Below are 27,465 nucleotides of genomic sequence, written 5' to 3'. Positions count from 1 at the left end.
TAAATAAAAAAAAACAGTTTTTTTTAACTCCAAGTAAGGAGCAACATTAAAACTTAAAACGAACAGAAATTATTCCGTATATGAAAGGGGTCGTCCCCTCCGCAACGCTTCGCTCTTTACGCAGAAGTTTAACTCTTTGTCACACATCTACTTTTTAAAACAATAAGAAAACTTTAGCGTAAAGAGCGAGGCGTTGTGGAGGGGACAACCCCTTTCATATACAGAATAATTTCTGTTTGTTACATCCTCAAAGACATGATTTTCAGAACTTTCAACTACACTGAACAAAATATTTTTCTCAAAATTTTGATTTAATGTGTTTGGAGAACTGATAGTCATGCGGTTGGGGGGAGTACCTATTGCCCTCCAATAGCTTTTGACAATTAAAAAGGCGCTAACCCTTTCAATTTCTAATCAAATATGTCCATTTTGAAGTTTCTACGATAGTAGATGGCCATCTCAAAGTTTATCGAAGGAGCCCTTTTCAAAGTTTTAACGACAACTCTTTCTATCCTTTTAAGTGCCTTGGTCTAAAAAAAAGATAATAATAGTAAATTGTCCCCACATCGGTCTTTACTTAGGCAGTGCTATTACGTTACCTATGACTAGAAGGACTTAAAAATACCTGATAATCTGTAGGTTTTTCTTGATCTTAATGACGATTCTGATTATTTTACAAGTTTATAGCTGTGAAAACTGTTAAAAGCTTAAAAGCTGTAAAATGTAATTTTAAATTGTTTTTATTTTGAAAAGAAGATAATATTTTAATGTTTGCTACCCAACAGTTTTCTTTTAGTGACCATTCAAAGACCGTATAGCGCTATTTGGGCTGTTGAGGAATTGATTTAAAATTTAATCTGTAGTCTATTTGTCGACTGTGACAATGCAGTGACAAAAAGAATGTTTGAATACTTTTTGAGGTAAAAGTGTCCCAAAATTTGAAAAAAAAAAAATCATTTTCTTTTTGCTTTCAAAGAAAATTAAAAAAAGTTACACATATTCAGAAATTTGCTTTTTGCATAAATTCCCATTTATTTTTGATTCATTTGGGCCATTTGCCAAAGGTCAATTTTAATTGCTCATTAATTAGGGCCTTCAAATGAATTCATAAATTGCTCAATTATTATCTTCAAGACATTCCTTAATTCATTTTTCTTTTTTATTTTTCGTTTTTAGAGAAATAAATTAGAAACGAACATATATTAACTATACATATACAACACATACAAAAATTCAAAATTCAGCAAATACAAGGAGTATTTTTTAACAAAAATAAAGAGAGAAGCTATGTCTTGAGCAGAGGAAAAAAACTACCAGCAATTACATTGAACAATAAATGAAAACTTGAAAGAAACAGGTTGTACACTTGAACAAAAACAAAACCGATAATGAACTTAAAATGTTCCAAAAATAAAATTGATATTCAAGTCAAACTCAAAACGAAAGAAATTGCTAGATATAAGAACGGGGATGTCGTCCTCCCTGTATCCCATTTATCGTAGCCAGCGCAATAGCAAAGAATTGCCTAAGCAAAGAATGATGTTGGCAAAATGTGAAATTCAATTTTTAAGACCAGGGCTAGAAGGATTTGTCGTAAAAACTTCGAAAGGGGCTTATTCAACTGAAAATTTAAAGTTCTAGTTCCCTTTATAATAGTCAATAGTAATTAAAGGGCAGCTAACCCTCCTTCCCATGCCAATCATTTTCCCAAACGCATTCAATCAAAATTGAGAAAAAAAAATGAGATCAATCAAAATTTGAGATTGTCATTTTGCTCAGCGCAGTAGAAAGGCTCACTAATTATGTCTTTGAAGATGACAAACCCCCAACAGCCCTCGCTGCAGGGGCTATAAGTTTTACTACCTGCCCAATATTAACATGTAAGTTTTTTTATGGAAGGGGTGATCGTATAAACTTCGGAGAGAGGGGGCAACTAGACCTCACCTCCCCACGTCTTCTTTTCCACAAACGCATCCAACAGAAATTTCGTGACAGCTATTTTATTAACAATTGTCCAAAAATCATATAAAGAGGCCTTCGGGGTTAAAATAAACGCCCAGAGCCAGGGGCAAGGGTTATAAGCTATGTCCCGGGGGAATAACTGAAGGTTCTTATGGAAGGGACTGTCTTATAAACTTTAGAGGAGACTCGTTTGATTGAAAGTTTAAAGTTATCGTTCCCTTTTAAGAGTTAAATGTGATGATGGGCAACAACCCCCTACCCCAACGTCTTCTTTTCCCCAAACGTATCTGATTGAAATTATGAGCTATCTATTTTGATCAAAATCTACCATAGAGCATATAACAATGCCTCTACCGTTAACACAGCCCCCCAAAGCCCTGGGACAAGGGTTGTAATGCTATCCACTAGGAGCATTTAAAGTCCTTATGGATTTGGTGGCTGTAAAAACTTCAGTTGGGACTCATTTGACTGGAAATTGGATGCTATAGTGCCCTTTTTAAAATTCAAAGGTGATTTGAGGGCAACCCAACCCCCTCATGCCCATCATTTCCCAAAAAAAACATTCAATAAAAATTTTGAGACATGTATTTTCTTCAGCATTGTTGAAAGGTCAAGTAATATTGCCTTTGGGGATGTCAACCCCTCACAGTTCTTAGGGTAACCCTAAAAATTTCGCCCCTACCCTTGCTTCATAGCCTATATGCCCTTATTATTATGCTAATGATTTTTTCTTATTTTTTTCGATATTATGAGAAATAGGAACATTAAAGTTGAAACAAGGATGGTTTTTGCCAAGGTAAAGAATTTTTTCTTAGGAATAATATTAGTTTTTTCTAATGCACATTCAGCTGCACAACACACATATGTTATATCATGTAGTATTTTCTTCTTTACTATACATCTTGTTAAAGAGATATGGGGGACTTTGAGAGATATGGAGCAAATGATGGACTACCACTGTCCTCTTGACATTCTTGAATGCTAAGTTTAAAAATCAAAGTTTTTTTAGGGAAGTAAAGAGCGAAGTTGAAACTTAAAATGAACAAAAGTATTGCTTCTCAGTTCATCCAATGTATATCAATAAAACTAATACATACAAACCAACTAATTGAATTATCCCTTGCTTGTAGGATTATTGAAAACTAGTGCTAGTTACTAGTTTGTGCTAGTTTATATATATATATATATATATATATATATATATATATATATATATATATATATATATATATATATATATATATATGTAATATATAAAATGAACAAAAGTATTGCTCCTCAGTCCATCCGATGTATATCAATAAAACTAATAAATACAAACCACTAATTGAATTATCCCTTGCTTGTAGGATTATTGAAAACTAGCGCTAGTTACTAGTTTGTGTTAGTTTTTATATATATATATATATATATATATATATATATATATATATATGTATATATATATATATATATATATATATATATATATATATATATATATATATATATATACTGCGAAGAAAGAATTTTTGTTCGTTTTAACTCTCAACTTCGCTCTTTACTTCCCTCAGGAAAAATTGTTTTTTTTTTTTAAATTAATCTTTTCCTGGTTTTGATTTAAGTTTATGTAAGAACAGCATTGCAATGATTCTTTTTTGTAAGGGAAGGGGGTCAGCCCCCTCATATACGTAATATTTTTGTTCGTTTTAAGTTTTAACTTCGCTCTCTGCTTCCCTCAGATTTTTTTAAAAACTAATCTTTGCCCGTTTTCAATATAAGAATAACATTGCAATGATTCTTTTTACATTGTTTTTTTTTTGGGGGGGGGAGGGGTCAGGAGGGGATTAGCCCCCTCATGTACGTAATAATTTCTGTTTGTTTTAATTTTTAATGTCGCTCCTTACTTTAAGCTTAGAAAATTTATTTTTTATTTGATTTCTGATCATTTTTTTGGATGTGGACAACCTCGGCAGTTAGGAAAGATTAGCTTTTATTCAAAAAAAGATTTTTAAGGTTTTCGAAGCCTAAGAAAAATGTTCGCATGTCTAACCTATTTCACTAAACATCTCCCCGCCTCTGACAAACACCAAGAAACTTTAGACGTAGCCTAAAGGTATGAAATAACAATAAACAAGGAAAATTTGAACAGTAACCTAACAACTGGAAAAACATTACAGAAAAAAAAAATATAAATAGGTTTTTAGCACTATAATATCTCTATATACATCCAAATAGTTGTATCCTAAATAGTAAAAATAAGTAAATACAATGAACAAGCAAGTATAATAATATGTGATCCTTCTATTAATAAAAAGCTTTGAGCAGTTCCAGAGCCACATGCCTAGACTTCTCCATACCCAAGTGGCAAGAGGTTAGGATGTGGATTTAGTGATCAATTAAATTTAAAAAAAACAAGTTTTTTAACTGCAAGTAAGGAGCGACATTAAAACTTAAAACGAACAGAAATTATTCCGTATATGAAAGGGGTTGTCCCCTCCTCAACGCCCCGCTCTTTACGCTAAAATTTGACTCTTTCTCACAACTCTACTTTTTCAAACAATAAAAAACCTTAGCGTAAAGAGCGAGGCGAACTAAACTTGATGTAGCTGATATATTTAGAATCAGCGTGAAAATGCGATTCTTTTGATGTAACTATTGGTATCAAAATTCTATCTTTTAGTGTTTCGGTTACTATTGACCCGGGTCGCTCCTACTACAGTTCGTTACCACGAACTGTTTGACTGGGAATATAGTTATAAGCCATGAAAGCTCTATTCCCTTTCGAATGAAAATGCTTGATAAGTTGAAAAAATTTTATACAATTTTTACACACAAATTTTATATAATTTTTACACAAAAATTTTACACAACTATTCTTTCGGAGGCAACGCTATAGTGTGGCCTATAGTAAAAGCCATACGGCTCCAATGTTTTGTTATTTATTTGCTTATTATTATTTTTCCAGAGGCACTTCATATGGAAGAGATGGTCGTATAAACTTTGGAGGTGGCTCATTTAACGGGAAATCGAAAGTTTTAGTGCCCATTTTAAGGGTCAAAAGTTATCAGAGGGGAAATAGCCCCCCGCCCTCCCTCGCCTTTTCCCCCAAATGCATCCGATAAAAATTTTGAGATAAAATTTTTTTTAAAAATAGTTCAGAGATGAGATAACAAAACCTCTGGTGTCGACACAAACCCCTAGGGCCCGGGGGAAGGCGTTGTAAGTTACGCCCTAGGGGCATATATGGTTCTTATAAAGGGATGCTCGTATAAACTTCATAAAGGGCTCATTTAATTGGAAGTTGAAATTTCTAGCTCACTTTTTATGAGTCAAAAGAGATTGGACGGCAACTAGCCCCCCATATATAATTCTTATATCAGAAAACAATACTCTGGTGTTGACATACTACCGCAGGACCCAGAGACAGGGGTTGTAAGTTATGCCCTGGGGGCATTTGTGGTTGTTATGAAAGGGATGCTTGTATAAACTTCAAAGAAGCATCATTTGATTGGAAATCGAAATTTCTAGCTCACTTTTTAAGAGTCAAAAGTGGTTGGAGGGCAACTAGCCTCCCCGTGCCCTTTTTACCCCAATTCCTTCCGATAAAATTTTGAGATATCCATTTTGTTAGAAATAGTGCAAACACAAAATAAAAAAAATCAGGGTCGATATAAGTCCCCAGGGCCCGAGAACAAGGTTTTAAGTTATTCCCCTGGGGCATATAAGGTTTTTGTGTAAAGATTGGTTGTATAAACTTCAGAGGGGGCTCATGTGAATGGAAACTGAAATTTCTAGTCGCCTCTTTAAAAGTAAAAGGGGATCAAGGTCATCTACACCCCCTCCCAGAGACACACACTCTTATTTCTCCATATGCATCTGATGATTATTTTGAAATTGCCAGTTTGTTTGAAATAGTCCAAAGATCAGATAAAAAACTGGCGGAAGGGCTGTAACTTACGCAGTTAGGGCCTATGGCATTTTATGGAAGAAGTGGTCATATAAGCCTCAGAGGGGACTCAAATGATTAAAAATTGAAAGTTCTCTTTCACTTTTTAAGAGTCAAAAGTGATCCGATGGCAACCAGCACCCCTCCCTCAACCCTCTTTTCTTTAAATGTATCCCTTCAGATTTTTTCAGCTCTTTTGTTCAAAATAGACCAAATATCATATAACAAAAACTTCAAGGATAACACAGCCCCCCAGAACCTAGGGGCAAGTATTGTAAATTATGCCCCGGGACCAATTGTAAATTGGATTTCATCGAGCCCTTTTAATATAAAAGAGCAATCGGAAGGCAACTAGCCTCCCCAGGCTTTTTTCCCCAAATGCATCCAACCAAAATATTGAGATAGCCGTTTTTTTTCAAAATAGTTTAAAGATCAAACAACAAACACTGATAGGTTGACACAACCCTCCAGAACCCAGGGGGAAGTGTTATAAATTTTACTCTGAGAACAGATAAGGTATTATGTAAGAGTCATCAAAATGATCGACGGAAATACGCCCCTCCCCACACCCCATTTTCTCGAAATACATCCGATCAAAATCTTGAGACCGCTAATTTTTTTTTTGAAATAGTCCTACAATCAAATGACAAAAACTTTTGGGTCAACATAACCCCCCAGAAACCCAGAAAAGGGTTGCATCTTATGTCCGAGGTCATATAAGGCTTTTATGGAAGAAACGGTCGTTTCTCAAATCATCAAATCATCAAATCATCAAATCAAGGGACTCAAATCATTAGAAAATAAAAGTTCTAACTCTCTTTTTAAGATTCAAAAGTGATCCAATAACAACTAGCCTCTCCCGCCAACCGTAAGGCCATAAGACTCCAATTTTTTCCCCAGAGGCACTTCATATGGAAGAAATGGTCGAATAAACTTCGGAGGGGGGTCATTCGATCGGATATTGGAAATAATACAGCCCTCTTTAGGAGTCAAAACTGATCAGAGGTCAAATAGCCCCCACGCCCTTTTCCCCCAAATTTATCAGACAAAAATGTTACATAATTCAAAGATCAGATAACACAAACTCACGGGCCGATAAAAACCCCAGGGCACAGGGACAGGCATTGTAAGAAACTTTAACTTTCCCGAGTTTTATTATTAGCCAAACGAGTTTTCCATAACTTATTAGGGTCATTCGCGATCGATTCCGCAATTGCAACACTTTAGCCAAACCGGTGAGCTTTGAGTTCCTTCTGAAAGTGGCGCTTAGTAAGTATTAAATGAAAACAACAAGTTTTTTCAACTGAAAGTAAGGAGTAACATCAAAACTTAAAACGCACAGAAATTACTTCGTATATGAAAGAGGCTGCTTCCTCATCAACGCCCCGCTCTTTACGCTAAAGTTTGACTCTTTCTCTCAATTCTTCTTTCTAAAACAGTAAAAAACTTTAGCGTAAAGAGCGGGGCGTTGATGAGGAAGCAGCCTCTTTCATATACGAAGTAATTTTTGTGCGTTTTAAGTTTTTATGTCACTCCTTACTTTCAGTTGAAAAAACTTGTTTTTTTATTTAATTTCTGAACGTTTTTGAATCAATGCATGTTTTGATTTTGGCTCTCCGCAGAGGAATAATCAAAACGAAATTTGCATATTTTTTTTTTGGCTCAATGGCTTTCTCATAATTTTGATCGAATGATTTTGAGAAAAAAAGAGCGGGGAACGAAGCCTAGTTGCCCCCCGATTTTTTGGTTAATTAAAAAGGCAACTAGAACTTTTAATTTTTTACGAATCTTTCTATTGGTAAAAGATTTACGTAACTTATAAATTAGCTTACGTAAAGAACTTTTGTATTCTCATGTTTTTATTACATATATGAGGGGATTCGCCCCATCGTCGGTACCTCGCTAAAGCTTAAATTACACTAAAGCTTAAATTTTATCCCAATTCATTAAGAATGACCCCCTGAACCACAAAAGCCGTAGAATAAGTAGTTGAAATTACCGAAAATACTTTAGCGTAAAGAGCGAGGTATTAGAAGGAGGTGAGCCCCTCATATGGGTAATAATTTCTGTTTGTTTTAAGTTTTATTGCTGTTCCTTACTTCCAGCTGAAAAAGCTTTTTCACTTTTATTTTTTAATTGTTTTTTTTTTTAAATAATGCTAGTAAATCCTGCTCTCCCTTCATGGAAATTTTCTTCTCCCATTACAAATTCTCGAAGGAAAGTTCCCCCAGCATATCCCCCTCTTCTCAACCCCTCCCCCAAACCAAAAAAATCCTCCTGAAAACGCCTGTATACTTCCCAATAACCATTACTATATGTAAGCACAGGTCAAAGTTTGTAACTTGTTGCCCCTCCCACGGGGACTGTGGGGGAGTAACTCTTCCCCAAAGACATAGTTATAAGGTTTTTCGACTACGCTGAATAAAATGGCTATCTCAGAATTTTGATCCGTTGACTTTGGGAAAATAATTAGCGTGGGAGGGGGTCTAGGTGCCCTCCAATTTTTTTGGTCACTTAAAAAGGGCACTAGAACTTTTCATTTCCGTTAGAATGAGCCCTCTTGCAACATTCTAGGACAACTGGGTCGATACGATCACCCCTGGGAAAAAAAACAAAAAAAAACAAAAAAACAAATAAACACGCATCCGTGATCTGCCTTCTGGCAAAAAATGCAAAATTCCACAGTTTTGTAGATAGAGGCTCGAAACTTCGACAGTAGGGTTCTCTGATACGCTGAATCTGATGGTGTGATTTTCGTTAAGATTCTATGACTTTTAGGGGGCGTTTCCCCCTATTTTCTAAAATAACGCAAATTTTCTCAGGCTCGTAACTTTTGATGGGTAAGACTAAACTTGATGAAACTTATATATTTAAGACCAGCATTAAAATGCGATTCTTTTGATGTAGCTATTGGTATCAAAATTCCATTTTTTAGAGTTTTGGTTACTATTGAGCCGGGTCGCTCCTTACTACAGTTCGTTACCATGAACTGTTTGAACCGTAAAGAATTTACAACTTTCTAGGTTTATCACAATCATTCCATAGACGTAACCAAAATTGAGAGGACTGACAAGCGCATTTGAGGCTCTCGTTACTGGACCATCCAAATTTTTCGGTTCCAGATCTACACGTTCTCACTGGGACAGCGAATTTTTCGGCATTTTTTAGAGCGTGGGTAATCTGCGCACAATAAAATTTCAGTTCAATACGAATGTCAGACTTGTCCATCCCAGGTTGCCGTTGGAGCAGTTGAAACGGAACTCGGATTTTATCTAGCATGAAGTCACACTCCCCTTGGAAGATACCCTTATCAATCTTGTCCCAAGATTTAACACGTACAAATTTAGATTTCCTTTTGACAAATTCAGAAGCGGGAGTATCTCGGACGGGGATCGACAGGAACAAAGGGATATGGTCACTATATTCACCTTCCAAACCGACTTTCACAATAAGATCTGGATTGGGAGGACCCGGCTCAATAGTAACCAAAGCTCTAAAAAAGGGTATTTTGAAACAAATAGCTACATCAAAAGAATTGCATTTTAATGCTGATTTTGAATTTATAAGTTTCATCAAGTTTAGTCTTACCTATCAAAAGTTAAGATCCTGAGAAAATTGCCTTATTTTAGAAAATAGGGGGAAACACCCCTAAGAGTCATAGAATCTTAACGAAAATCACACCGTGAGATTCAGCGTATCAGAGAACCCTATTGTAATAGTTTCAAGCTCCTATCTGCAAAAATGTGAAATTTTGTATTTTTTACCAGAAGGCAGATTACGGATGCGTGTTTGTTGTTTTTTTTTCCAGGGGTGATCATATCGATCCAGTGGTCCTAGAATTTTGCGAGAGGACTCATTCTAATGGAAATAAAAACTTCTAGTGCCCTTTTTAAGTGACCAAAAACATTGAAGGGCACCTAGGCCCCCTCCTACGACTAATTACTTTCCCAAAATCAACGGATCAAAATTCTGAGATAGCCATTTTATTCAGCGTAGTCGAAAACCTTATAACTATGTCTTCAGGGACGACTTACTCCCCCACAGTCCCATGGGAGGGGATACAAGTTACAAACTTTGACCAGTGCTTACATACAGTAATGGTTATTGGGAAGTGTACAGACGTTTTCAGGGAGATTTTTTGGTCGGGGGAGGGTTGAAAAGAGGGGGATATTTTAGGAGAACTTTCCACCGAGGAATATGTCATGGGGGAAGAAAATTTCCACGATGGGAGCGCAGGATTTTCTAGCATTATTTAAAAAAAACAATGAAAAAATAAATATGAAAAGTTTTTTCAGCTGGAAGTAAGGAGCAGTATTAAAACTGAAAACGAATAGAAATTATTATGCATATGAGGGGCTCACCTCCTCCTAATACCTCGCTTTTTACGCTAAAGTATTTTTAGTAATTTCAACTATTTATTCTACGGCTTTTGTGATTCAGCGGTCATTCTTCATGAATTGGGACAAAATTTAAGCTTAAGCATAAAGATCGAGGCACTGACGAGGGGATGAACCCCCTCATATATGTAATAAAAACATGAGAATACAAAAGTTCGTTACGTAAGCTAATTTATAAGTTACGTATATCTTTTACTAATAAGAACATTTGTAAAAAATTAAAGTTCTAGTTGCCTTTTTAAGTAACCGAAAAATCGGAGGGCAACTAGGCTTCCTCCCCTGCTCTTTTTTTCTCAAGATCATTCGATCAAAACTATGAGAAAGCCATTTAGCCAAGAAAAATAAATATGCAAATTTCGTTGAGAGCATTGATTCAAAACGTTTAGAAATTAAATAAGAAAAAACAAGTTTTTTTAACTGAAAGTAAGAAGCGACATTAAAACTTAAAAAGAACAGAAATTACTTCGTATATGAAAGGGGCTGATTCCTCATCAACGTCCCGCTCTTTACGCTAAAGTATTTTACTGTTTTAAAAAGAAGAGTTGAGAGAAAGAGTCAAGCTTTAGCGTAAAGAGCTGGGCGTTGATGAGGAAGCAGCCCCTTTCATATACGAAGTAATTTCTATTCGTTTTAAGTTTTAATGTAGCTCCTTACTTTCAGTTAAAATTTTTTTTTTTTTAATTCAAAGTCAAAACAACTAAAAATTACTATTAAAGAATAAATGAATACTAAAACGAACAGAAATTAAACAAACAATAATTGCAAAAAAAGGTAACATATGAATGAATTAATAAATCTTAAAACGAATAAAACAAATTGGATAGGCAAATCAAGTGTAAAACGAACAAATTCACTTCAAACAAGAGTTTGGTTGCTGCCCCCTTCCCTAACGGTAAAAGTTTTTTAGTACTTTTAAAAAGGCGTCTTATTGTTCTAATTAATCAGCCCTTTTGTTTCAGGAGTCATTCTTAAGGAATTGAGACTAAATTAAACTTTAGCGTAAATTATGAGGTGTTAAGGAGGGGGTAGCACCTTTCATATACTTAGTAATTTCTGTTCATTTTAAGTTTTAATGTTGCTCCTTACTTTCAGTTGAAAAACTTGTTTCAATAGAAACGGGGGGTTTCTCCGCGGAGAAACCACCTCCCCACAGGAATATCCTCTAGTCAGTTCAATCCCGGTGAAAATTTACCCCGGACAATTACTCTTAACAACTCCACGCATAAGATTGAGACGGAAAAGAGAAATGAAGACATAAAAAGAATTTCGTATAAGGATTCTGGCAATTTCCCGAGCAGCATTAAAACTTAAAACAAACAGAAATTATTAAGTATATGAAGGAGGTTACCCCCTCCTTAACACCTCATTCTTTACACTAAAACTTTTAGTACTTTTAAAAAGGCATCTTACTGTTCTAATTAAACGGCCCTTGTGTTTAAGGAATCATTCTTAAAGAATTGGAACAAAATTAGACTTAGCGTAAAGAGCAAGGTGTTGAGGAGGGGGCAACATCCTTCATATTTAACTATCTAATTTCTGGTCGTTTTTAGGCAATGCCAGGAAATCTTGCCCCACCTCCACGTAAAAACCTCCTCCACAAGGGAATATCCTCTAGACAATTCAATCCCGGTGAAAATTTACCCCGGACAATTACTCTTAACAACTCCACGCGTAAAATTGAGACGAAAAAGAGAAAGCAAGCCATATAAAAAGAATGTTATATAAGAATTCTGGAAAATTCACACAGTGTAAAATTTCCCATGACAAGTGTACTGCCTGGAAACTTTTCTCCCCATTGATAATTCCTCCGTGGAAAAACCCCAGTAGATAATCTACCCCCCCCGCCTAAACCCGAAGAGGTATGTATAAATCGCAATAACAAATACTATGCGTAAAAAATAGGCAAGTCTCATAACTTAAAGAACTTTCCCCTGGGGCTGTGAGGGGTCCTATTATACTCAAAGCTATAGTTATTGGGCCTTTCAACTATGAAGAAAAAAACGACCATCTCAAAATTTTGATCGGAAATTTTTGAGTAAAAGAGGTTGGGGAGGGTGCCTAGCTTCTTTCCAATTTTTGGTCACTTAAAAAGGATTCTAGAACTATTAATTTTCGTTTGAATGAGTCCTCTCCCGATTTTCTGGGACCACTGGGTCAATACGATCACCCCTGAAAAAAAAACAAAAAAACAAGCAAACACACATCTGTGATCTTTCTTCTGGAAAAAAAAAATACAAAATTCCACATTCGAGAATAGAGGAGCTTGAAACCTATAGAGTAGGGTTCTCTGATAAGCTTAATCTTATGGTGTGATTTTCATTAGGATCACTTGAGTTTTTGGTGGTGTTTCCCCCTTTTTTTTGAAAAATACTTGCATATTACTTATTAAAAAATAATTACTAGAAAATCATACTTATTAAAAATAATTACTATAAAATAATTCAAACTTAAAAAGACCAAAAATTGCTATTAAAGAATAAAGGAGACCCAAAACGAATAGATATTAAACAAAAAATCATAGAAAAAAAGAAGTCCCATATAAATGAATCAATGAATCTTAAAACAAGTAAAATTTATATTGGAAAATTAAAAGTGTTAATTTAAAATGGAGCAACACAAAAACTTAAAACGAACAGAAATTATTATGTATATGAAGGGGGTTGCCCCCTCCTCAACAGCTCACTCTTTACGCTAAAGTTTTTTAGTTCTTTTAAAAAGACGTCTTATTCTTCTAATTAAACGGCCCTTGTATTTCAGGAGTCATTCTTAAAGAACTGGGACAAAATTTGTCCCATAAAAAAAACTTGTTTTTTATGTAATTTCTGATCATTTTTTAAATAAAGGCAGGAAATCTGGCCTCACATCCGCAGAGAAACCCCATCCCCACGGGAATTTCCTCTAGACAATTAAATCCTAGTGAAAATTTACTCCGGACAATTACTCTTAGCAACTCCACGCGTAAAATTGAGACGGGAAAGAGAAATCAAGACTTGTAAAAGAAATTTGTATAAGAATTCTGGCAAATTCCCCCAGTATATAATTTCCCCTGAAAAGTTTGTTCCCTGGCAACTTCCCTTCCCCTGTAAAATTCCCCTGTAAAATTCCCCCATGGAAACTTACATCCCCCTGCAAAAGTCCCCCAGTTAAAACCCCCAGCAAGAAATTTGCCCCCTAACGGTAAAAGTATTAGGCCTATTGCGAAACGACGCTTTGCTGAAAACTTTATGTGTCTTGGAAGTCTTGGAAGGAACTAATGAAATTAAAATGAATATTTTAAATATAATTTTGTATTTTATATAGAAATAGTAAATATAAAAGAAAATACTTGCAATACAATTCGTTTTAGTAAAGCGCCAAATTTGGAGTAGACTTTCGACTTGTACAGCTCGGAAGGGGTCAGGAGCCAAACTCTTTTTTGTAGTAAAAACTACATGTTTCTCGAACAGTCTTGGAGAGAACTAATAAGATTAAAATGAATATTTGATACATAATAATAATAAATGATGACAGCTTATCAGTTCATAATTCATTGTAATTTCAATTTCATTTTCAATGTCATAACCTGTACAAAACAATGTATTTGTAATGTAATTCGTTTCCAGTTATGCTCCAATGACACAAAGGCCTTTATGCTTTTACCGTTAGGAAAGGGGGCAGTAGCCAAACTCTTGGTTGTAGTGATTTTGTTCGTTTAAAGCTTGATTTGCATATTCAATTTAAGTTTTAGTCGTTTTAAGATTAATTATTCATTTAAATTAGAACCTGTTCGTATGTTTGCTATGAGTCTTTATACAATTAAATACAAAAAACAATTTTTTTTTTACTGAAAGTAAGGTGCGACATTAAAACTTTAAACGAATAGAAGTTACTCCGTATATGAAACGGGCTGCCCCCTTTTCAATACCCTGCTCTTTACGCTAAAGTTTGACTCTTTCTCTCAACTCTACTCTTTAAAACAGTAGGAAAGCGGGGCGTTGAGGAGGAAACATCCCCTTTCATATACGGAGTAATTTCGTTCGTTTTTATTGTCACTCCTTACTTTCAGTTAAAAAAAACTTGTTTTTTTTATTTAATTTCTAAACGTTTCTGAATTAATGCATGTTTTGATTTTGGATCTCCGCACATGAATAATTAAAATGAAACTTGCATATTAATTTATTTTTTTGGCTAAATGGCTTTCTCATAGTTTTGATCGGAAGATTTTGAGAAAAAAAGGAGCAGGGGAGTAGGCCTAGTTACCCTCCAATTTTTTGGTTATTTAAAAAAGGTAACTAGAACTTTTAATTTTTTACGAACGTTTTTATTAGTAAAAATATACGTAACTTACGTATTAACTTACGTAACGAAGTTCTATATTGGTATGTTTTAATTAAGCATATGAGGGAGTGCACCACTTGTCAATACCTCGCGTTTTACACTAAAGCTTAAATTTAACCCTGAATCACAAAGGCAGTAGAATAAATAGTTGAGATTAATAAAATTATTTTAGCGTAAAGAGGAAGGTGTTAGGAGGAGATGAACCCCTCATATGCGTAATATCTTCTGTTCGTTTTAAATTTTAATGCTGCTCATTACGTTCTGCTGAAAAAACTTTTTCGTATTTATTTTTTCATTATTTTAAAAAAAAAATACTAAAAAATTCTGCGCCTCATTCATGAACATTTTCATCCACCATGACAATCCACCACCCTCCCACGGGGACTGTGGGGGAGTAAGTCGTCCCGAAAGACATAGTTATAAGGTTTTTTGACTACGTTGAATAAAATGGCTATCTCAGAATTTTGTTCCGGTGACTTTGGGAAATAAATTAGCGTGGGAATGGGCCTAGGTGGCCTCCAATTTTTTCAGTCACTCAAAAAGGGCATTAGAACTTTGAATTTCCGTTATAATGAGCCCTCTTGCACATTCTAGGACCACTGGGTCGGTACGATCACCCCTGGGAAAAAAATAACAAAAAATAAAAACAAAAAAACTAACAAATAAACACGCATCCGTGACCTGTCTTTTGGCAAAAAAATACAAAATTCCACATTTTTGTAGATAGGAGCTTGATACTTCTGCTGTAGGGTTCCCTGATACTCTAAATCTGATTGTATGATTTTCGCTAAGATTGTATGACTTTTAAGGTGTGTTTCCTCTATTTTCTAAAATAAGGAAAATTTTCTAAGGCTCGTAACTTTTGATGGGCGATAAAACTTATATATTTAAAATTCAAATTAAAATGCAATATGTAACTATTGTTATAGAAATTCCGTTTTTCAGAGTCTCGGTTACTATTGAGGCGGATCGCTCCTTACTACAGTTCGTTACCACGAACTTTTTGATTTCTGCTCATTTTTGGTTTTATTTATTCTAGAATAGCAAAAGGCTGTTAGCTCGTTTTGAGCTTGGTTTGCATATCAAATTTAAGTTTTGCTAATTTTCAGGTTTATTTATTCATTTATATGGCACCTTTTGCATATTTGTTTGCTATGGTTGTTTATTTGATTTCTGTTCGTTTTAATGTTTAATTTCTGTGGCCTTTACTTTTCATTGAAAAACTTCTTGTTCGGAAAGTTTTTTTTTAATTAATCTCATAAATACTGAGGGTTTTAAGTCCAAACTTTTAGGGCTACTACTATTGTGACTTCTGCTCATGTAAATTAACTAGATCAAAAGAGTGTAAGTGTATCCAAGTTTCATTTTTTGGTCAACTAGAGGAAGTACAAAACCAAATTAAACAATACTATTTGGGTCAACATTTTCCAAAAGGTGTATGTTGATAAAAATTGTTTAAAAGTTTCTCGAATATACAAATAACAAGCCAAACTATGGATTCTTTAAAAAAGGAAAAGATATGACATTCTATTTTCTCTTTCCATGAATAAGACAGTGTCAATACAAACAACCAGAATTTAATTTAAAAACCTTCAGCTACAAAATAAAATCTTCAAAGAAAATTAAAGAGCTCCATTAAATCAAAAATGAGTAGCACTAAAATCAAATAGTCTACCAAAAGTAAACCTACCATAAATCACCATCAATAAATAAGTGAAACCCAAAACTAACAGAAATTAAAATAAATAACCAAGTAAAACGCAAAACAAGCAGAGATTAACATGAGTAAGGCTGACAGCCCCCATCCCTTCTCAAGGTCAGAAAATAATTTTTGTTATGTCTTATTAATTCTTCGTCTTCTTCGTAAGATCGATGTCTTATTAATTCGTTTTTAAGCCAGTAAACTAGCTAAATATGCTTTATCAAGCACATTAAAAAAAAACTCGTCTTCTCGATAACTTCACTTTAAAAGGATTATTTGTTTGTCTACAGCTAATTCTATCCTTGTCCTAGTTTGCAATCTTATCTTCATAATGTTCAAAAACATTTCACTGGGAAAATCACCCTTTGCCTTGGCTATTCTAGTTTTTACATATTCCTTGCATCCACCATATCCTTAATGGCACAACCCATTTAAGGTGTAAGCTATCTGTGTTTTAAATCTTTTCTGGTTATATGCTGCTAAAAAGGTAATACTCCAAGAAAATTTGAGAAAAATTAAAAGCAAAGACTTACCATAAGCATGGTGTCTTATTACGTCCTTTGTAAAGAATAAGCATGGAACTACCACAATAACCTTTTTATACTTCTCGTGTTCCAGTTTTCTGCGACTAAACCACTTCTGGATAACAACATGGGCCTGGTAGTATATGCCTATATTCAAGCTTTCATACACAAGAAGATTTTTCTTTAAAACAAGTTTCAGCATTTCAGAAGCTCTTAATAAGAAGGTCAGAGAATCATGTTTTCACCAGAAAGAGATATCAGCAAACGCAAACTAATCTGTGGCTCAGGACAGGGATGTGCACAATAGGGAGGAGTCGGTAACTTATATGAAAGGAGCTGCTTCCTCATCAACGCCCCGCTCTTTACACTAAAGTTTGACTCTTTCTCTTAACTCTACTTTTTTAAATAGTAAAAAACTTTAGCGTAAAGAGCGGAGCGTTGATGAGGAAGCAGCCCCTATCATAAACGAAGTAATTTCTGTTCGTTTTAAGTTTTAATGCCACTCCCTACTTTCCGTTAAAAAACTTGTTATTTTATTTAATTTCTGAACGTTTTTAAATCAATGCATATTTACATTTTGGCTCTCCGCAGATGAATAATTAAAACAATTTTTGCATATTTGTTTTTTTTTTGGCTAAAGGGCTTTCTCATAGTTTTGATCGAATGATTTTGAGAAAAAAGGAGCGGGGGAGGAGGCTTAGTTGCCCTCCAATTTTTTGGTTACTTAAAAGGCAACTAGAACTTCTAATTTTTTACGAATGTTTTTGTTAGTAAAAGATATACGTAACTTACAAATTAGCTTACGTAACGAACTTCTGTATTCTCATGTTTTAGTTACGTATATGAGGGGGTTCACCCCCTCGTCAGTACCTCGCTCTTTAAACTAAAGCTTAAATTTTGTCCCAATTTCTTAAGAATGACCCCTGAATCACAAAAGCCGTAGAATAAACAGTTGAAATTACTAAAAATACTTTTACATAAAGAGCAGGGTATTAGGAGGAGGTGAGCCTATCATATGCGTAATAATTTCTGTTCGTTTTAAGTTTTAATGCTTCTCCTTACTTTCAGTTGAAAAAACTTCTTCATATTTATTTTTTCATTGTGTTTTTCAAATAAAGCTAGAAAATCCTGCGCTCCCTTCATGAAAATTTTCTTCCCCCACGACAAATTCCTCCAAGCCCAACATATCTCCCTCTTCTCAACCCCCCCCCCCCCAATGAAAAAATCCCCCTGAAAACGTCTGTACACTTCAAAATAACCATTACTATATGTAAACACTGGTCAAAGTTTGTAACTTGTAGCCTCTCCCACGGGGACTGTGGGGGAGTAAGTCGTCCCCAAAGACATAGTTATAAGGTGTTTCGACTATGGTGAATAAAGGCTATCTCAGAATTTTGATCCGGTGACCTTGGTAAAATAATTAGCGTGGGAGGGGGCCTATGTGCCCTCGAATTTTTTTGGTCACTCAATAAGGGCACTAGAACTTTTCATTTCTGTTACAATGAGCCCTCTCGCAAGATTCTAGGACCACTATGTCGATAGGATCACCCCTGGGGAAAAAAACAAACAAAAAAACAAATAAACACGCATCCGTTATCTGTATTCTGGCAAAAAAGTGCAATTAAAATCAGCATTAAAATGCAATTCTTTTGATGTAACTATTCGTATCAAAATTCCATTTTTTAGAGTTTTGGTTACTATTGAGCCGGGTCGCTCCTTACTACAGTTCGTTACCACGAACTTTTTGACAAGCTAAGTCAAAACTACGTCTAGTCTTCCTCCACTGTCAACTTTCATAGCAGAAAGGTGGAAAAAATAAAATCTTTTTGCAAATAAATACCTGCAAGTATTTTCAATCTGTACGTTCGGTGCTACAAAGAGAGGTGCGGCACTTCCCTCTTTTACTCAAAACAAAGTTTTGAGTAAAAATACAGAGAAAAAAGTACCTTGTTAAAATAAGAATCGCAAAAGGATTTGCAATTTTAATTATTGGAAAGCTAAAGTGGGGTAGGGATCCTTCAAAATCCTTCATCCTCAACACACCACCTTCTTTTAGCAGATAGACCTTATTTAAAGTGGAATCAAGTACGGACCCTTCTAAAACACTCTTTCCCTTCCAAAAACTTTTCAGTAGAAATATAGGCGCATAAAACCTTGTTTGAAAGGATCTAATACAAAAATTTTCACTTGTGTATCATTGGAGGCAAAATAAACACACACCTCCTTCAACTACTTCCCTACTGAGGCCCGAGGAAGTCCTTGGCGTCAATACTTTTTAAAAGACTAGACGATAAAGAAAAATAATTGCTCCAAAAAATTGCTTGACAAAATTGGAGAATTTATTTTTTAGCCACTGTATCCTTCCCTCATTTCTTCAACAATCACAAGATTCGAAGTAGATTTGCATGAAAAATCCCTCGGAGTTTTAACTTCTTCCCTCATGCTGTTCCTGATAAAATAACGATCCGCTATTTACGATTTGTACTGATAAGCTATTTACGTTATATACAAGGATTACGACTAAGCATATATAATATCTTTTGATTAACCTGGTGACTTCAAGGTGTATACATTTAAGTCGTATATGGGCTCAGAGCGTAGAAACTTTGAAGGGATCAGCTAAATTTTGTAGCACCCCGTCTCTTCTCCATCCTCCCAGTGGGTATTTTAGGCAAACCCGGTTACTCTAGAGCTTTTTTTAAATAGATCTCAATTATCTAAGTGGTCCTCATTATACTGAAGATATGGTACTTTTAAGACCTCGGTACACATGAAGTATTCGACTTACCTCGTGAATTGACTGAGGTTCGAAGTCCAAAGGGGCATGTAATGTAAAACTCTCGAAATATTGCAGATACACTATTTTAAAAGTCTTTCGCATATAAAGTCTTTTGATCTGCTCAGGAACATTCGTAATTTTAATAGTATATCTATGGAGAACCCTGGGGGACCCAGAAAAGTGAAATATTCTAAAGGGCTCCAATCCGACAATATAACCAGGACCAAACATACGGGCCGTCTCAACTATATCTATAAAAACAGGTTTTGGTATAGTTTAGGACAATTGTTCCTGGGGCCGCAAGGGTCTTATTGGCCCTGGGGGCATAGTTGTTGTATTTGTCTACTATTTTGAATAACAGGTGTGTTTAAAAATAATTTGTGATACCAAAAGAGATACAGGGTGCACAAAAAGGTTACTTGTGAGCTGTCGAACCTCCAATAATATTTAACCTTAGAAATACAGTGGCACTCTTGATTTCCCATTGGATGACCCTTCCCAATGTTCTTATGACCAAGCCTTTCTTTCAAGTAGTCCAAAACAGACATAAGACATTGAGTACACTAAGTCTTTATTAACAAATTGATTGTGTATAATCTATGTTTTTTTGTTATATAGAACTAAACTCCAGATTTGCAATTACATTAAAATCATTTTACGAATCAATTTAATTCTCTTGGGATCCAAAGACTCTAGTCCTTAATCCTTTCCTGCGGAATAGCCCATGCTACCTTTAAAAGTATTGAAGGGAAAAAGGGTTTTCCACTGCGGATTCCCACTACAGAGATCACTTCCAGTGAGACGGAAACTCTTTATATAAGAAGAATCGTCTTATTATGCTGATTCCAAATATATAAGATCCATTAAGCTTAGTGCTAACCATAAAAGGCTATGAGCAGGAGAAAATTTGCTGGATTATTGAAAATGGTTTAAAAGTCAACGAACTTTCATAAGAACCGCATCATTAGATCCAGCATATAAGAGAGCCCTTCTATAAAGGTTTCAAGCTCCTATCTGCAAAAATGTGGAATTTCGTATTATTATTTTTTTTTGTAGACGAAAGATCACAGATGTGTGTCTATTTGTTTGTTGTTGTTTTTTTCTTTTGAGATGATCGTATCGTGGCAATGGTCCCAATAACATTGGAAGAGGGTTCATTTGAACAGAAATTAAAAGTTCTAATGCTTATTTAAAGGGACTCAAAAGATTGGAGGGAAACAAGCCCCCCTCCCACGTCCATTTTTACTCAAGCTCGTTCAATCAAAATGTTGAGATAGCCATTTTGTTCAGCATAGTTAAAAGGTCCCAAAAGTATACCTTTGGAGATAACATGACGAACCACAGCTCCTTGGATAGGTCTTCAAATTATAAAATTTGTCAATTTTTTATGTGTAATATTTGCTATTGGGAAGTACACAGACATTTCTCGGGGGGTATTTTGTGCTTGGAATGAATTTTCATGGGGATACTTTTCTGAGGTGGGAATTTCCAGGGGTGAGTTTTTCAGGGCAAATTTTAGACTGAGAGGATTTGACAGAATTCCTATATAAAATTCTTTTTATTGTCTTACTTTTGCTTTACCGATTCAATTTTCAATTTGGAGATGTTCCGGGGGATATTTTCAGCGTGTTTTGATTTCTGGAAAAAAAATTCCTATTGAAAACGATCACTATTTCTAGAGTGATAGGAAAAGTTATTAGAGCTTAAAGTCCTTTTTTCAAATGAAAGTATGCAAAGGATGTTTTCTCAGGCTGAATCGCTTACAAATAATTTTGTGGAGGGTGAGGGGAGATTTTCAATGAGGATAGAGTTGTCCAGAAGGTATTTTAAAGGGGTGTATTTTAAATGGGAGTAACTTTCCACGGAGGAGTTTCCTATGAGGGGAGGGAATTTTTCATATAGTAAGAGCGAGATTTGCCGGCATTATTTGAAAAACAATCAAAAATCAAATAAGAAAACACGTTTTTTTCAACTGAAAGCATGGAGCAACATTAAATCTAATATGGAAAGAAATAAATTTGCACGTGAAGAGGTTACCGCCTGTTTAATACCTTGTTCTTTACGCTAAAGTTTGACAGTTTCTCCCATTTTCTTAAGAACGACTCTTGAAACATAATGGCTGTTTAATTAGAATAGAAAGCTTTTATAAAAGTGCTAAAAACTTTATCGTGAAGATCAAGGTCAAGGATCAGAAGGGCAATTCCTTCATTCTCGGAATAATTTCTATTTGTTTTGAGTTTTGCTCTTTACTTTCGGCTGATTTTTTTTTTTATTTATTGAAATAAAAAAAGAAACCGTTTGTGTTTCAAGTGAAAGTAAAGAGCTTCCTTAAAACTTAAAATAAACAGAAATTATTCTGTATGTGAGGGGGGATACCCTCTCCTCAGCTCCTCTCAGTTTACGCCAAGCTTTTATTATACTATGCCAAATAGGCCTACTGATAAAGTTATATAAAGACTTTATTAATAAACATAGTTATAACTATTTACAATCTATAACTACTTCACTAATGGACAAATCTACGTTTTTGCTGACGTTTTGTAGAAGCAATAAATGTTTTTAAATACACCAACAAAAAAAAAGTTAAAATCAAAAACACCAAACTCCTTCCCATTATCATTTTCAAAGTAAACAAATACCTCCCGAAATCAATATATCACTATCAATAAATAAGTGAAACCCAAAACTAACCGAAATTAAATAAATAACTAAGTCAAACGCAAAACAAGCAGAAATTAACATGGGTATGGCTGACAGCCCCCATCCCATCTCAAGGCCAGAAAATAATTTTTATTATTTCTTATTAATTCTTCGTCTTCTTCGTAAGATAAATGTCTTATTAATTTGTTTTTAAGTCAGTAAAAGTAGCTAAATATACTTAATCCACCACATTTAAAAAAAACTCATTTTCTCTATAACTTCACTTTAAGAGGAGTGTTTTTTTGCCTATAGCTAATTCTATCCTTGTCCTAGTTCACAGACTTATCTTCATAATGTTCGAAAACGTTTCACTGGGAAACTCACCCTTTGCCTTGGCTATTCCAGTTTTTGCATATTCCTTGCATCCACCATATCAAACAGTTCGTGTTAACGAACTGTAGTAAGGAGCGACCCAGCTCAACAGTAACCAAAACTCATAAAAAATGGAATTTTGATACCAATAGCTACATCAAAAGTTACGAGCCAATCAAAACCAATCAAAAGTTACGAGCCGGAGAAAATTTGCATTATTTTAGAAAATAGGGGGGAAACCCTCTAAAGGTCATAGAATCTTAACGAAAATCACACCGTCAGATTCAGCGTATAAGAAAACCTTAGTGTAGAAGTTTCAAGATGCTATCTACAAAAATGTGGAATTTTGTATTTTTGCCAGAAGGCAGATCACGGAAGCGTGTTTATTTTTTTTCCCAGGGGTGATCGTATCGGCCCAATGGTCCTAGAATGTTGCAAGAGGGTTCATTCTAACGGAAATGAAAGGTTCTAGTGAATTTTTATGTGACAAAAAAATTGGAGGGCACCTAGGCCCCCTCCCAAGTTAATTATTTTCCAAAGTCACCCGATCAAAATTCTGAGATAGCCGTTTTATCAGCGTAGTCGAAAAACCTTATAACTATGTCTTTACTATGTCATTACTATGTCAAAACTATGTCTCCCCACAGTCCTCGTGGGATGGGATACAAGTTATAAACTTTGACTAGTGCTTACATGTAGTAATGTTTATTAGGAAGTGTAGTGACGTTTTCTGGGTGATTTTTTGGTTGGGGGAGAAGTTGAGAAGATGGGGATTTCTTGGGGGAACTTTCCGTCGAGGAGTTTGTCATGGGGGAAGAAAATTTCCAAGAAGGGAGCGCAGGATTTTCTAGCATTATTTAAAAAAAAAAAATCAAAAAATAAATACGTAAAAGTTTTTTCAACTGGAAGTAAGGAGCAGCATTAAAACTTAAAACGAACAGAAATTATTGCGTATATGAGGGGCTCATATCCTCCTAATTCCTCGCTCTTTACGCTAAAGAATTTTTAGTAGTTTCAACTATTTATTTTACGGCTTTTGTGATTCAAGGGTCATTCTTAAGGAATTGGGACAAAATTTAAGCTTTAGTGTAAAGAACGATGTACTGACGAGGGGGTGAACCCTTTCATATACATGACAAAAACATACAGAAGTTCGTTACGTAAGCTAATTTGTAAGTTACGTATATCTTTTACTAATAAAAACATTCGTAAAAAATTAAAAGTTCTCGTTGCCTTTTAAGTAACCAAAAAATCGGAGGGCAACTAGGCCTCTTCTCCCGATCTTTTTTTCTCAAAATCATTCGATTAAAACTATGAGAAAGCCATTTAGCAAAACAAAACAAATATACAAATTTCGTTTTAATTATTCATCTTCGGAGAGCCAAAATCCAAACATGCATTGATTCAAAACAATCAGAAATTAAATACAAAAAAAACAAGTTTTTTTTAATTGAAAGTAAGGAGCGACATTAAAACTCAAAACGAACATAAATTACTTCGTATATGAAAGGGGCTGCTTCCTCATCAACGTCCCGCTCTTTACGCCAAATTTTTTTACTGTTTTAAAAAGTAGAAGTGAGAGAAAGAGTCAAACTTTAGCTTAAAGAGCGGGGCGTTGATGAGGAAGCAGCCCCTTTCATATACGAAGTAATTTCTGTTCGTTTAAGTTTTAATGTCGTTTCTTACTTTCCGTTAAAAAAAAACTCGTTTTTTATTGTTTAATCATTAATGGCACAACCAATTTAAGGTGTGAGCTATCTGTGTTTTAAATCTTTTTTGGTTATATGCTGCTAAAAATATAATACTCCAAGAAAATTTGAGAAAAATTAAAATTAAAGACTTACTAAAATCATGGTGTCTTATTACATCCTTTGCAAATAATATTACGTCGTTTTACGTAATATTACTTATTACGTCCTTTATGGAACTACCACAATATCTTTTTTACACTTTTCGTGTTTCAGTGTTCTGAGACTAGTTACTAATTTATAAAACCACTTCTGGATAACGATATTGGCCTGGTATTATATGCCTATATTCGAGTTTTCATACACAAGAAGATTTTTTTAAACAAGTTTCAGCATTTCAGAAGCTCTTAATAAGAAGGTCAGAGAATCATGTTTTCACCAGAAAGAGATATCAGTGAACGGAAACTAATCTGTGGCTCAGGACAGGGATGTGCACAATATGGAGGAGTCGGTAACTTGCCCCAAATTTAAAGCTCCAATATTTTTTGTTTTATTTTAGGAGCCCGTCCTTTTAAGATTATTGAATACTTTTTTTTTTATTATTGTCCCCCCCCCGAAAAAAAACTCTCGTGTTTGCATAACTGACGCAGTGTATTGTCGAACCAAGATAGGGCTTCTTGTAGACTTAAAAAAAAATATATCATGCCTCAGCGCAATTTTTTTTTTATTTTAGGGGCCCACCTTTTTAAGATTACTGAATAGTTTTTTTATTATTGTTCCCCCCCAAACAAAAAAAAACTCCCATGTTTGCATACCTGACGCAGTGTATTATTGAACCAAGATAGGACTTCTGGTAGACTCAACAAAAAAAAATAAAAACATTACATCATGGCTCAGCGCAAAAATGAGTAAAGTCCTGCTTAGCAGCAAAATTCACTCAGTCTTGGAAGTCCTGACTCAATGCAAAACTCCTCAATCTGTAAGTTCGGTACAAAAAAGAGAGGTTGCTGCACTTCCCTCTTTCTCCCAAAACCAACTTTTGAATAAAAATGCAGAGAAATAAGTACCTTTTTAAAATCAGAATCGCAAAAGGATTTGTAATTTGATTTATTGGAAAGCTCAAGTTGGGCTTGTTTACAAATAATTATCTGATACCAAAAGGGATACAGGGTGGGCATGGGGAAGAACTTTTCATGGGGGAAGGGACATTACTATGAAGGGATTACAGGATCTCCCATCATTATATAAAAAAAACATCAGAAATTAAATAAAAAAGTTTTTTTCAACTGAAAGTAAGGAGAAACATCAAAACTTAATACGAACAGAAGTTATTATGTACATGAGGGGTTTTCGCCCCTAGTCAATACCCCGCTCTTTACCCTAAAGTTTTTTCTAAGTACTTTCATAAGAGCTATTTATTCTAATCAAACAAGCTTTGTGATTAAGGGGCCATTCTTAAAGAATTGGAACAAAATTTGAACTTTAGCGTATAGAGCGAGGTATTGATTTGGGGATGAACACCTTAGTACAGGTAATAAACATATACGAACATAGAAATTTGACACGTAAGTTAATTCGTAAGTTACGTTTATTTATTACTAACAAAAACGTTCATAAATAAAATTAAAAGTTCTAATGCCCTTTTTAAGTAGCCAAGAAACTGGAGGGCTTCCTTACTCCGCCCCTTTGATTCTAAAAATCTTCCGATCAAAATTTCGAGAAAGCCGTCTAGCCAAAAAAAAGTAAAATTAATGTGCAAATTTCATTTTAACTATTCATGTACGGTGAGCCAAAATCCAAACCAGCATTAATTCAAAAATGTTCAGAAATTAAATAATAAAAATTTTTTTTAACTGAAAGTAAGGAGCAACATTAAAACTTAAAACGAACAAAAATTATTCCATATATGACAGGACTGCCCCCTCCCCTCAACGCCATGCTATTTACGCTAAAGTTTGACTATTTCTCACAACTCTATTTTTTAAAACAATAAAACACTTTCAGAGCGAGGTGTTGAGGAGGGGACAGCCCCTTTTGTATACGGAATAATTTCTGTTCGTTTCAAGTTTTAATGTCGTTCTTTGCTTTCAGTTTAAAAAAAATGTTTTTTTTTACCTAATATTAGTAAAAAATCCTATGTTTTTCATATGAAAAGATGGATAAATTATCAGCTCGTTTTGACGACAGGTCTATTAAAATATCCGACTTTCCATTTAACCATCTACAATATACGGTTTAGTAAACTGATTGTCCCTGTAAACTGATAGTTCGGTTGAAACCTGAGTCTTCTGTTTTTTTTTTTTTCTTTCTGCGTTGAATGTTCAGGTCACATTACTGTACAATTTTTTATTATTCCTTTTTGGCTTGTTTGTCCTTTTTTTTTGCTTTTAATTTTTTCTTCATTTTTTCTAACTTCTTTCGTTTTTTTTCATACTCTTCTAGTACATTTTTGTGATGTGATGACAGCGGCTTTTGTGATGTGATAACAGTGAAGCTGAACTTTGCAAAAAGGAAGAGGGGAGATTGTCAATGCAAATGTGCAACAATGAACTCTTCCGATATTTCACATATTGTGATAAATAATCTCTATTCCATAACCACCACCCCTCTGTTTGGACAGTCTTTCCTAAAGCCCCAGGGAAAGATTTATGGTTATACCAAAAATATTCTGGGAATACAGGGAGGTAACACATTAGTTTCTACCCATGCGTCAGTTGAAATTTCCTTTGTAACATATCTATTCGTTCACCAAAAGAGTCAAATTAAGTAAGAAAATGCTATTTTTTGTATTCGGGCAAACTCCTCCCCTTCTACTCAGATATCAAGTCGCTCTCTTCTTTAATAGACAATGCAAAAGCATAAATCACTCTACATTATTCTTATCAAGCCTTAAATGAATTAAATAACTTAAATGACACTTTAAAATAAAGCTATAATATTAACCGTTTATTTCGCATATACTACGTGTGTCTTAAGGAAGGAACGCACGGCCGCACGGCAATACTACCTCAGAAACTGGGAGAAACTCAAAATTTTAAGTCGTTAGCTTTTTCTCCCTTGGGGGTAAAATTAGTGTTTTGTGCTGAAGAATGGTAACTATTATTTCGAAAGTAAAAGTTTATTGTAAAAAGAATTATGGTGATTAAAAAAAAAAGT

The 27,465-nt window shown here is 34.7% G+C and overlaps 2 protein-coding genes across 10 annotated transcripts in view; one reads left to right on the top strand and one right to left on the bottom strand.

Annotated features, from left to right (window-relative positions):
• LOC136025838 (uncharacterized) overlaps nucleotides 1–24,606 on the bottom strand; it is a 50,731-nt gene extending 26,125 nt beyond the window's left edge. The window contains exons 1-2 of one of the 4 annotated variants that reach the window (XM_065701839.1): nucleotides 16,840–16,955; nucleotides 13,617–13,745 (exon numbers count right to left, since the gene is read on the bottom strand). In XM_065701839.1, coding sequence (XP_065557911.1) covers nucleotides 13,617–13,745; nucleotides 16,840–16,848 — 138 coding nt within the window. In that variant the 5' untranslated portion in view covers nucleotides 16,849–16,955. Of the gene's footprint in view, nucleotides 1–13,616; nucleotides 13,746–16,385; nucleotides 16,425–16,839; nucleotides 16,994–24,465 lie in introns of those variants that run through there. The other 3 variants (XM_065701842.1, XM_065701841.1, XM_065701840.1) reach the window with 3 other exon arrangements.
• Nucleotides 1–27,465, top strand: part of LOC136025840 (uncharacterized) — a 151,500-nt gene that overhangs the window by 53,803 nt on the left and 70,232 nt on the right. Inside the window, exon 3 of one of the 6 annotated variants that reach the window (XM_065701853.1) lies at nucleotides 16,925–17,054. The exons of 4 other annotated variants lie outside the window; for them this stretch is intronic. In XM_065701853.1, the coding sequence (XP_065557925.1) occupies nucleotides 16,974–17,054 (81 nt within the window). In that variant the 5' untranslated portion in view covers nucleotides 16,925–16,973. Of the gene's footprint in view, nucleotides 1–16,924; nucleotides 17,055–24,793; nucleotides 24,821–27,465 lie in introns of those variants that run through there. One more of the 6 variants, XM_065701854.1, reaches the window with a different exon arrangement.

The sequence above is a fragment of the Artemia franciscana genome, chromosome 4 (genome assembly GCF_032884065.1).
Source record: "Artemia franciscana chromosome 4, ASM3288406v1, whole genome shotgun sequence".
Taxonomy (NCBI): domain Eukaryota; kingdom Metazoa; phylum Arthropoda; class Branchiopoda; order Anostraca; family Artemiidae; genus Artemia; species Artemia franciscana.
The sequence above is the reverse complement of the archived record's forward strand: the minus strand, read 5'-3'. Positions and strand labels throughout refer to the sequence as shown.